General features: G+C 42.7%; 1 protein-coding gene and 1 pseudogene across 2 annotated transcripts in view; one reads left to right on the top strand and one right to left on the bottom strand.

Annotated features, from left to right (window-relative positions):
- Positions 1-102: 102 nt before the first annotated feature.
- LOC131201339 (cytochrome P450 2J5-like) lies at positions 103-9,521 on the top strand (annotated as a pseudogene).
- Positions 9,522-11,327: 1,806 nt separating this feature from the next.
- Positions 11,328-12,470, bottom strand: part of LOC131200997 (cytochrome P450 2J2-like) — a 39,797-nt gene continuing 38,654 nt past the window's right edge. For both annotated transcript variants that reach the window (XM_058188470.1, XM_058188471.1), the window contains exon 9: positions 11,328-12,367. In XM_058188470.1, coding sequence (XP_058044453.1) covers positions 12,183-12,367 — 185 coding nt within the window. In that variant the 3' untranslated portion in view covers positions 11,328-12,182. The remainder of the gene's footprint in view (positions 12,368-12,470) is intronic.

Below are 12,470 nucleotides of genomic sequence, written 5' to 3'. Positions count from 1 at the left end.
AGCAAATTATAGGTAGAGAGCTGTGGGTGTCGAGAAGTACCTATTTAAAAATGAGGTCAACAATCCAGCTGCCTAACCCATGACCACATCTGGAAACGATCCATGCTAAAGCTCTACCAGGAACAATTGCCCAATTCTGAAGCATCCTTAAACCCCATAGAGGTCAGGTGGCTTGAGTAGCACCTAGCCATCCTTTGTGATATTGTGCTTTGAGTTATGGCCCAATACTTTTCTATTCTACTGGCATCCTTCAGTCTCAAAAGACTATGGTATCGTGCTCTGGAAACAGCATCTAGTGTGGCTAAAAAGGCCAATTCGAGAGCGGCAATCCCTTCCACACCGAGGGCAGATACATTCCATCCCCTGCCCAGTCCGAAAAAATGCTTTTAAAAGTAAAAAAAAAAAGCCTCTGATGATCAGGCAACTCAGCTGGGATCATCAGAGGAGCCTTTTAAAAGCATTTTTTGTACAACCTCTTCGGTCAAAAAGGTTGTAGAAAAAATGCTTTTAAAAACCTCTGACGATCTCAGCTGAGTTGCCCGATTGTCAGAGGCTTTTTTTTTCTTTTAAAGGCAAAAAAATGGTTTTAAAAGAAAACAAAAGCCTCTGGCAATGAGGCAACTCAGCTGGGATCGTCAGAGGAGCCTTTTAAAAGCATTTTTTTACAATCTCTTTAACGCTTTTAAAAGTTTTTTTAAAAAGTTGGCCCCGCCCACCCAATCACTTTACACCCACCACCACCAAGCCACACCCACAGAACCGGGATTAACAAATTTTACATTTCACCATTGTAAGAGATGGTGGATTTTAAGCAGAAACATAGAGAAAAGAACATCCCAGGAGAATTTTAAAAAGTAGATAGAGAAGGTCTTTGCAGGAATCTTAGAGAGAGAGAAAAGAATTCTAAGGGGCAGAGAATTGTATAATTCAGGATTTAAGAAAACTGTTGGTAGCATAGGTAAAAGTAAAGGTTCCCCTCGCACATACGTGGTAGTCGTTGCCGACTCTAGGGGGCGGTGCTCATCTCCGTTTCAAAGCCGAAGAGCCAGCGCTGTCCGAAGACGTCTCCGTGGTCATGTGGCCGGCATGACTCAACTCCAAAGGCACACGGAACGCTGTTCCCTTCCCACCAAAGGTGGTCCCTATTTTTTCTACTAGCATTTTTACGTGCTTTCGAACTGCTAGGTTGGCAGAAGCTGGGACAAGTAACAGGAGCTCACCCCGTTACACAGCAGCACTAGGGTTTCGAACCGCTGAGCTGCCAACCTTTCGATCAACAAGCTCAACATCCTAGCCCCTGAGCCACCGCGTCCCTATGGTAGCATATTAGCTCCAAATACCCTGTTTTATTTGATTGTAATATTTCTCATCTTTGATTCACTTGGCAGCATGTAAAACGATATGAAAATATATACTCCATGTGGCTCGGACCTTACCATGAGATAGTGCTGTCTGGATTCAAAGCTGTGAAAGAAGAAATGACCAGGTTCTCAGAAGAATTCTCTGATTGGCCAGACGATCCTTTCTTGACTGCTTTAGGAAAAGGAAAAGGTAGGTGCAGATTGTAAGGAATCATATCTCAATAACCATCACACTATTATAATTTGTGGTAATATTATTCATAATATTACCACAATATGGGGTAAGACAAAATAAACAAAATGATTTAAAGCAGGGGTGAAATGTAAAATTTGTTACTACCGGTTCTGCGGGCGTGGCTTGGTGGGGGGCGATAATGTGACTGGGTGGCCAACTTTTTTTTTTTACTTTTAAAAGCATTTTTTCTACAACCTCTTTGGCTGAAGAGGTTGTAAAAAATGCTTTTAAAAGCCTCTGATGATCAGGCACTCAGCTGGAGTCTTTTAAAAGCACTTTTTAAATAGCCTCTTCAGCTGAAGTAATTGTAGAAAAAAATGCTTTTAAAAGCCTCTGATGATCAGGCACTGAGCTGGAGTCTTTTAAAAGCACTTTTTAAATAGCCTCTTCAGCTGAAGTAATTGTAGAAAAAAATGCTTTTAAAAGGTTCAAACGATCCCAGCTGAGCCGCGTGATCATCAGAGGCTTCTTTTTTTACTTTTAAAAGCATTTTTTCAGGGGAAGGAAAAGTAAAAAAAAAAACCTCTGATGATCGCGCAGCTCAGCTGGGCATGCGGGGTGGGGCAGGGATTTTTGCTACCAGTTCTCTGAACCCACCCACTGCCATTGCTACCGGATTGGGCGATCCGGTCCAAACCGGGAGCATTTCACCCCTGGGAATAACTTATTTTCTGCTAGTGCCCACAGGAATTATTCTTTCCAATGGCCACACCTGGAAATAGCAGCAACACCTTGGCATCACTTCTCTGTGGAAGCTGGGCCCGGGGCAGAAAAGCATTGAGCATCGAACAGAAGACGTTGCTCAGACGTTGGTAGATGTCTTTAGACAAACAAAAGGTATGTTAATTGTGATAATGACAATGGTTAGAGTCCCCTATCTGCAGAAATCTTTTCCATTCTGAGCATTTCGAATAAAAACCTGGGTATTTGATTTGGTTTTTCTATTTCTTAAACAATTAGTTCCAAATTCTTTTCCTTCTTCCCCTTAGAAGTTCTGTTCCCTAAACGTCCGTTATAAAATATCTTCATTTGCAGGACAGCCATTTGACCCTTCAAGTTCAGTGCTAAATGCAGTTTCTAATGTCATGTGTGTTTTGAGTTTTGGACGTCAGTTTGCTCTTGAAGATGAGAACTTCCAGAAGTTAATTCAAGCCCTTGAAATTATTGTGAAAGTCACGGTAGCTTTTTTCATATGGTGAGTCATATGGTGAGTCATTTTCTCTACAAGAGGGACAAAACTCCCCACCCCCCAAATCTATATTTTCACCAGTATTTTCATGGAGGCATGTAAGGCATGGAGAAAGCCTTACAAATCATCTAATGTACTCTTCTCCAGTGGTGGGATTCAGCCAGTTCGCACCACTTCGGGAGAACCGGTTGTTAACTTTCAGAGTAATTTGGCAAACTGGTTGTTGGAAGAAATCATTAGGGCAGAGAACCGGTTGTTAAATTATTTGAATCCCACCACTGCTCTTCTCCCCAGTATGTGTATATGCCCCCAAGTAAGTCTTGAGGGTTTTTAAAGTCTGACACTACTATGTATTGTTTACCATGTTTTAATCTGTTTATAATATGTTTTTTTTGTTTGATTAGTGTAAGTGCTGTCTGTTACTGTCAGCTGCTGAGAGTCTTCTCTAATTGTTTGTTTATTTTTATTTATTTATTTGTCAATCATATATAAGATAACAGGTAAAAGTATAAACATAATCTGGATATATGAAAAGAGTAAGTAAAAAAGGAATATTAGGACAGGAACGGTAGCAGTGGTGGGATTCAGCCAGTTCGTACCACTTCGGGAGAACCGGTTGTTAACTTTCTGAGCAGTTTGGTGAACTGGTTGTTGGAAAAAATCACTAAGGCAGAGAACCGGTTGTTAATAGAATAGAATAGAATAGAATAGAATTTTATTGGCCAAGTGTGATTGGACACACAAGGAATTTGTCTTGGTGCATATGCTCTCAGTGTACATAAAAGAAAAGATACGTTCATCAAGGTACAACATTTACCACACAATTGATGATCAATATATCAATATAAATCATAAGGATTGCCAGCAACAAGTTATAGTCATACAGTCATAAGTGGAAAGAGATTGGTGATGGGAACTATGAAACGATTAATAGTAGTGCAGATTCAGTAAATAGTCTGACAGTGTTGAGGGAATTATTTGTTTAGCAGAGTGATGGCCTTCGGGAAAAAACTAAATTATTTGAATCCCATCACTGGACGGTAGGCACGCATGTGCACTTATGCATGCCCCTTACAGACCTCTTATTTATTTATTTATTTATTTATTATTTAAATTTGTATACCGCCCTTCTCCCGAAGGACTCTTAGAGATGGGGTGAGGTCAACAGTAGACAGTTTAAGCTTAAAGTTTTGGGGGTTTGGGGAAGAAACTACAGAGTCAGGTAGTGCGTTCCAGGCATTGACCACTCTGTTGCTGAAGTCATATTTTCTGCAATCAAGTTTGGAGCAGTTTACCTTGAGTTTGTATCTATCATTCGCTCGTGTATTTTTGTGGTTGAAGCTGAAATAGTCATTGCCAGGTAGGACATTGTGGTAGATAATTTTATGTAGGGACCTAATCTTAGGTCAGACTGAAGTCGGCATAATTCTAAGTTGTCTAAGCCCAACATTTGGAGTCTGGTGGCATTTTATTGCAAGCAGAGGAGTGGAGGACTCTTCTTATGAGATATCTCTGGACTCTCTCAATTGTATTTATGTCCAATATGCAGTGTGGGTTCCAGACAGATGAGCTGTATTCACGAATTGGTCCGGCAAATGTTTTGTATGCTCTATATAATATTATTATATTAATAATTGTGGTGGGAAATAAGTAACTTTTCCTCTTCTTTTTCTGTTAGGTGTATGATTTGTTCCCCCCATTGATGAACTACCTCCCAGGCCCTCACAAGAAAGCCCTGGCTTCTGCAGCCTGGATCCTTTCCTTTGCAAACCACGAAATACAGAAACACAAGGAATTTGGCTCTCTCCAAGAGCCACAAGATTTCATTGATTACTATCTTCTTGAGATGGAGAAGGTAGGAGTTTATTGCAGTTTCAATACATGGACAAGGAAAGGGATACAGTGATTCAGTAGGTAAGACGCTGAGCTTGTCGATCGAAAGGTCGGCAGTTCAGCGGTTCGAATCCTGAGTGCCGCGGAACGGGGTGAGCTCCCGTAACTTGTCCCAGCTTCTGCCAACCTAGCAGTTCGAAAGCATGTAAAAAATGCAAATAGAAAAATAGGAACCACCTTTGGTGGGAAAGTAACAGCATTCCGTGCGCCTTTGGTGTTGAGTCATGGCGGCCACATGACCATGGAGACGTGTTTGGATAACGCTGGCTCTTCGGCTTTGAAACGAAGATGAGCACCGCCCTCAAGAGTCGGGAACGACTAGCACATATGTGTGAGGGGAACCTTTACCTTTTTACATGGGCAAGGAAACAAGAGAGGTACTTGTTACTGTATCTTAATGAGTCACCTGTGGAGGTGGTTAGCAGCATCAGGTTTCTGGGTGTGCAGCTAACTAGCTTGGTCACTCAACGGGGAGACACTGATGAAGCAGGCACAGGTGCACCTGAGTTTGACACCCCTGCTCCAGAGGGACATATCTCTAAATGAGAATACATGCAGGTAACATTGGTGTTAATTTTTGTGATTCACTGTAATAGTACACAGTAGTGACGCAGGCAGACATTTACTGAAGTAACCAACTATAAACTAAAACAATATTCATTAACGTTCTTCCAAAGCCAAACTTCTCTTTGATCTGGCCTTGTCGTGTCCCACTCCTCCGCTGACGGCCGGGTCAGGGAAATCCAAATCAGGCTTGCCTCTGCAGCTCTGCCCAAAGTCCTAGCAAAGTCCTCAGAGCAGGCAGGAGACCAGAAAGTGACTTCAGCAAGATAAGTTCGACTTTGCCTGACTCAGAGACTGCCAGAAGGCAGATCCTTTATATAGGCCATGGGGTGTGGCTCCATGACTCAGCACTTATCCAGGCCTGCCCCTCCCTTCCTTCTGTTGCCTCCACCTATCCAGTCTTCTGATGCGAGGGTCACTCCAATCAGCAGCTGTTGGAAATAAACTTTCCTCAGGCTCACATGCTGTGGAGGAGGGGGAGGGGTCTAGCTGCTCCATTTGCCTGGGCATGGAGCCAGGGCTGGGGCCGGGGGGTGCTCCCTCCTCTGCAGCCTGCTTGGGCATGGAGCCAGGGCTGGGGCCGGGAGGTGCCCCCTCCTCTTCAGCTTGTCTGGGCATGGAGCCAGGACTGGGGCCGGGAGGCATACATTCCTCCGTGTTCGGGAGCAGATAAGAAAGCCCCGGCTGCTGTGAGAGCGGACAAGACACAACAGGCCTACTTTAACCCAGAGTCTTACTAAGTATAAATCTACCGCTATAATTATTACTCTCCTGCATTGATTTACCTATACATATTTATTCTCATGATTTGCGACACGGAAGCAAAAATAACCACCGAAAAGCTGCATAGAATTTTTTTTTTAATTTGCATTTATATCCCGCCCTTCTCCGAAGACTCAGGGTGGCTTACATTGTGTAAGGCAATAGTCTCATCCTATTTGTATATTTATATACAAAGTCAACTTATTGCCCCCCCAACAATCTGGGTCCTCATTTTACCTCCCTTATAAAGGATGGAAGGCTGAGTCAACCTTGGGCCTGGTGGGACTCGAACCTGCAGTAATTGTAATTGCAGGCAGCTGTGTTAATAACAGACTGCATTAGCCTGTTGAGCCACAAGAATTGATTGTAAATGTCGCTTTCGCATTTCAAACTTCAGAGTAAGAATGACCCCAACTCTACCTACAATGAAGAAAACCTGTCTCAATGTGTTTATGATTTTTTTTTGCTGCTGGAACAGACACATCCTTTGTATCTATGAAGTGGGCACTGATCCTATTGGCAAGCCATCCTGATATCCAAGGTGAGAGAAATCTGGACAGTAAGAACCAGGGCCACTGTCAGGATCTAAAACACACAGGAATCATTTAAAATTAATTGAGGTATCAATGGTTAGATATCAGTGGTTAGATAGTAGTACTGTCTACTGTTGACCTCACCCCATTCCTAAGAGGTCTGTAAGGGGCATGCATAAGAGCACCAGCGTGCCTACCGTTCCTGTCCTAATGTTCCCTTTGGTTGTATCCAATTCATATGGTTATTTCATGCTTATATATATTGTTAAACTGAATCTGTTCTTCATACTAATTTCATAGCTGGATTTTTGAACCTATAATCACAAACTACGAATTTAGCAGGATTGGACGGGTGGAGAGGGGAGAGGGGTGGAAACTAATCAAGGAGAGAAGCAACTTAGAACTAAGGAGAAATTTCCTGACAGTTAGAACAATCAACCAGTGGAATCAACCAGCCTCCAGAAGTTGGGAATGCTCCAACACTGGAAGTTTTTAAGAAGATGTTGGATAACCATCTGCCTGAAGTGGTGTAGGGTGTCCTGTCTAAGCAGAGGGTTGGACTAGAAGACCTCCAAGGTCTCTTCCAACTCTGTTATTCTATTCTATTCTATTCTAACCAAGGAGAGAAGCAACCTAGAACTAAGGAGGAATTTCCTGACAGTTAGAACAATTAATAAGTGGAACAACTTGCCTCCAGAAGTTGTGAATGCTCCAACATTGGAAAGTTTTAAGAAGATGTTGGATAACCATTTGTCTGAAATGGTTTAGGGTTTCCTGCCTGGGCAGGGGGTTGGACTAGAAGACCTCCAAGGTCCCTTCCAACTCTGTTATTCTATTCTATATTCTAATAGAGCCTTCTTTCCTATCCTCAATACAATTCTGAGTGGTGAGCAAAAAGTAGAAACCAATACAGAGCTAAAATATTTAACACGCTTTAAATGTAAAAACCCACCAGGATTTTCAGGTTTGGTACTGGTTCTTAACCTAGCTTGCATGTAGAAGAACAAATTAGAGTATGAGAATCGACACAAGAGGGCTGTGCGAAAATTTGGTTGTGAATATTTTCAAGACAGTTATTGGGTTTGGTTTTGTTTTTTAACTGAGTCAGATGTTGGGACTGAATTCTGACAACTGACTTGACCAAAGGAGATTCAACGGAATCTTTGAAGTAAATCAACAATTTGCATTAATTCGGACCTGATCTAATCATTGCCGCGAAAATGCATTTTTAATCAGTACTCCTTCATGACACTCAAAAAGAGAACGGAATTACATTTAATGCCGTAAAAAGCTATTCTATAGTAGGATTAGCTGAGGATTAATATTAGGAAATATATTAGGAAATAGTGAACCACAATACTGAAAATGAACCTTCTAGTCCCATATTTTTTTTTTCCTAGAGAAAGTCCAGAAGGAGATTGAAGACGTGTTTGGCTTCTCGCGGTCAATTTCCTATCAGGATCGGAAACAGCTGCCCTACACCAAAGCTGTCATTCATGAAATGCAGCGTGTAAAGTATGCCTTGCTATTTGGGGTCCCCAGGCAAAGTAAAAAGGACATGAAGATGAGGGGATACCACATTCCAAAGGTGAGAAACGTGGTCAGGATGCATTCCAGTACTCCAACATAGAAGGAAAAGCAAAAAACAGGTAGTCCTCAACTTATGGTCACTTAACAAATGTTCAGAGTTTCAACAGACCTCCCGCCCCAACTCCCAAAGCTATTTTTTAACCCAGTTTCAAAGTTACAGTCACGACAGGACCCCCATAGCAGGGGGGAAATCCAGCAGGTTCTGATAGGTTCCAGAGAACTGGTAGCGGAAATTTTGAGCAGTTCGGAGAACCAGTAGCGGAAATTTAGAATAGTTTGGACAACCGGCAAATACCATCTCTGTGTTCTGTCCCCCTCGCCTCAGTCCGAGCGATGACTTAATTACTATCAGCTCTGGCAGTAAACTAGCAAGCGTCTGCCAAGTGTCTCTGTTATCTCTCTTGATGAGTCAACCTGGAACAAACAGTACTTCAGCTCTAGTTAAGCAGTTGATTTGCTTGCTACAAAGAAATATAGCAGCCCTTGCTGCTTTTATATCCTGTGTGGTGTGGCTCCATGACTCAGCACTTCCTAGGCCTGCCCCACCCCTGCTTCTGTTGTTCCCGCCTCTCCTGCCTACGAAACCTAGGGTCCAGCCAGGCCTGATTGCCATCAGCCGGGTCTGGAGGTGTGGCCTGGGGGGAAAGAGTCAGGGGACGGAGGCCTCGTTATCTCCTCCACCTGGCCTGCCTCTGGCTCCTGTAGCTGAGCCAGGGAAGCCAGTGCTCCCGAGGTAAGTCCTGATGGCCCTTCCCCCTCACTTTCCAAGTCATTTGTGGCAGGGGGCCCGGCTCAGGGGACGCAGACACAACACTCTGGCTGACACAACACCTCGGAGGAATTTGGCAAAGCTGCAGAGGCTTCGTTGCCACGCCTGATATGGACTTCCTAGACCCGGTTGTCGGAGGGGGAGGGGGAGGGGGCACGACAACACATTCAATGGTTAAATGCTTCCTATATGCCTATTCTCTTAATTTGAGCTTCCGCCTCCATTTACTCTACACATCTTTAACCTATTGCATAATATACTTAACCAGATCACCAAAAGATCTGGAAGTTGTGGCTGAACAATGTGCTAAGTAAGCTTGTTTAGTTTTGCCTTTGTTTCCTTTCGGATGCCAATAAAACATATTCATTTCAATTTACCCTTAGTATCTTTTTTTCAGTTTGTAATGCATTTCTTCCCTTGGCGTCACCCAGAACAAACGGTAACATTTCTTAAAACTGCCCTTTTTAATCGTATGTCTTTCAAAGAGAAAAGAGAAGCATTTTTTTTGCAGATCGTCTTGGTAAAGTATGCTTGCTAATTTATAAAGCATCCAACCCAGAGCCTTTCTTAAATTTCGGGATAATGACTCAAAATACATTTTACATTGGCTGCCTTTACAAGCCACTTAAATTGCAGCTAGTCTAAAACACTGGCCTGTGTGCTAACTGTACCTATCCAACAGGCCCTGCAGTGACTGCCACTTATTTTCTGGATGTAATCTGAAGAGATGGTTTTGACCTCTAAAGCCCTTTGTACTTGAATCAGGGGTGCTATTCAGCAGGTTCTGATAGGTTCTGGAAAACCGGTAGCGGAAATTTTGAGTAGTTCAGAGAACTGGCAAATACCACCTCTGGCTGGCCCCATAGTGGGGTGGGAATGGATATTTTGCAATATCCTTCCCCCAGGAGTGGGGAAGAAATAGGGATTTTGTAGTCTCCTTCCCCTGCCAGGCCCACCAAGCCACACCCACCAAGCCACACCAAGCCACGCCCACAGAACCGGTAGTAAAAAAAATGAATTTCACCACTCAACTGAATGCCTTATGCTCATAGAATTTTTTTGCAAGACAACTTACTGGTTTTTTTTTTATTTGCATTTATATCCCGCCCTTCTCCGAAGACTCAGGGCGGCTTACACTATGTCAAGCAATAGTCTTCATCCATTTGTATATTATATACAAAGTCATCTTATTGCCCCCAACAATCTGGGTCCTCATTTTACCTACCTTATAAAGGATGGAAGGCTGAGTCAACCTTGGGCCTGGTGGGGCTTGAACCTGCAGTAATTGCAAGCAGTTGCTGTTAATAACAGACTGTCTTAGCAGTCTGAGCCACCAGAGGCCCTGGTGCCTGCTACAACCAGGATTATTTCAATTTATTAGGGTCAGCGGAAGAAAATGTCTTGTAGTGTCTCACTTTCCAGAAATTAAAAGATCTAGAAATGAGGATGGACTGTTCCTCACTTGCAGTGCCTGTTTTCGTTTTACAAACCTGTATTTAGACCTTATCTCTGGGATTCTATTAAACTGACAAAAGCTATTCAGCTTTTCTCCTCATGACCAAAATACAATGCACGTTTACATTTTCCTGGTGTGCATGGCATAGACATTTTTGGAATAATAGATTGTGTTGTGGTCCGCCAGCAGCCTACGGAGCTGGCAACGGAGTCGGACAGCGATGAGGCTGAGGTGAGGCCAGGGCCATCGGGAAGTGAGGTGCGGACTCCAGAGCCTCCAGAGCCTGATAGTAGTGAGGCAGAGGAACAGGAGGAGCGTGTTCTTGATGCACGCATGAGAAGAGCTGCCAGAAGGCAAGAGCAGCTCAAGCAGAGAGGACAACTCGGGAGTAGGGCCAAGAGATGATTGGCCCCTCCCACAAGGCTTAAAACAGACCAGCACCAGTGTTTCAGCTTTGCCAGAAAACAACGTTGTAGCTGCGTCTTCTGCTCCCGTCTTCTTCTTCGTGTACGTCTTTGTTTTTGTGGCTTCTGGATCTTTGCCAGGAAGGGCCTTTGGCAGTTTGCCTAATTAGACTAAGGTTTGTGAGATAACTGAGGAATTTGTGTTGGGAGGCATTCGTTTTACTTTGAATTGAACGACGCTGGGAATGAAGTAATTCCCAGCTGTTCGAATAAAGTTTGTTTTTCCACAGACTAAGTTTATTACTACCTATTTGGGCCTGGGTCACAACAGATTGCTCTTAACATGTAACACTCAATGTGATCTAATAATCAACTTGTAAAAGAGAATGTACCATATTCCAAATGCTACTTTATTTAATAAACACCCTCAAGATTTTTTTCAAAGACACGAAGATAATTTATTGTTATGTATTATAATACAATGAGTGCACCAGTGGATACCTGAAAGAACAGACTAGGGATACATTATCATGGAGAAAATCTATATTTACGGTCACTCGAGTTAAAAATGACTTCATGGCACATAATCCAAAAGTGCTATGCACTGCAAAGACTCAAATAGGGTCTTTGCAGTGCATAGAGGGATAGAATCAAGATCACGTGAAGTGTTAGTGACACTTTATAATGCCTTGGTAAGGCCACACTTGGAATACTGCATTCAGTTTTGGTCGCCGTGATGTAAAAAAGATGCTGAGACTCTAGAAAGAGTGCAGAGAAGAGCAACAAAGAGGATCAGGGGACTGGAGGCTAAAACATACGAAGAACAGTTGCAGGAACTGAGTATGTCCAGTTTAATAAAAAGAAGGACTAGGGGAGACATGATAGCAGTGTTCCAATATCTCAGGGGTTGCCACAAAGAAGAGAAAGTCAAACTATTCTCCAAAGTATCTGAAGGCAGGACAAGAAGCAATGGGTGGAAATTAATCAAGGAAAGAAGCAACTTAGAACTAAGGAGAAATTTCCTGACAGTTAGAACAATTAATAAGTGGAACAACTTGCCTGCAGAAGTTGTAAATGCTCCAATACTGGAAATTTAAAAAAAAAATGTTGGATAGCCATTTCTCTGAAATGGTGTAGGGTTTCCTGCCTGGGTAGGGGGTTGAACTAGAAGGCCTCCAAGTCCCTTCCAAATCTGTTATTATTTTTATTATTATTATTATTATTATAAATATTGTACGTTCAGTTAGTAATGTCAAACAAGGAAGAATGTGTCAGGCAATCATCACAGACTCAGCGATCCAATCCGTCAAAGAGGCGATTCATTATGTGAATTTCTACTCAAGATTGAATTGAGCGAGTTGAGATTGAGCCTCACAGTGGGGGAAAAGCGATTGTAAAATCGGCGTGTGTTATTGATCATTAGAATTTAGGATGTCTTGCGGTGAGGAACAGCACAGATTTTATAAGAATGAGGACACGTTGTCAACCCAATCCTAGGTTGTTCGCTGGTTTTGTTCTCCCCTTCTGGTAACTGGAAGACGAATGACTTGAGCAGATTTATAAAGAAGGTAAAGGACTCCACTCTTGCTAATTTATCCTCTAAAGAACCATCTGTGGAGGAAATGGGAGGCATAAGTATAAAATAATCATGAAACAACAATTCATGATAACATTGAGAATTTTTATCATATCATCTGGCATTGCTCCAGGAACT

The sequence above is a fragment of the Ahaetulla prasina genome, chromosome 6 (genome assembly GCF_028640845.1).
Source record: "Ahaetulla prasina isolate Xishuangbanna chromosome 6, ASM2864084v1, whole genome shotgun sequence".
Taxonomy (NCBI): domain Eukaryota; kingdom Metazoa; phylum Chordata; class Lepidosauria; order Squamata; family Colubridae; genus Ahaetulla; species Ahaetulla prasina.
Note: the sequence above shows the minus strand (reverse complement) of the source record. Positions and strands in the feature narration are given on the sequence as shown.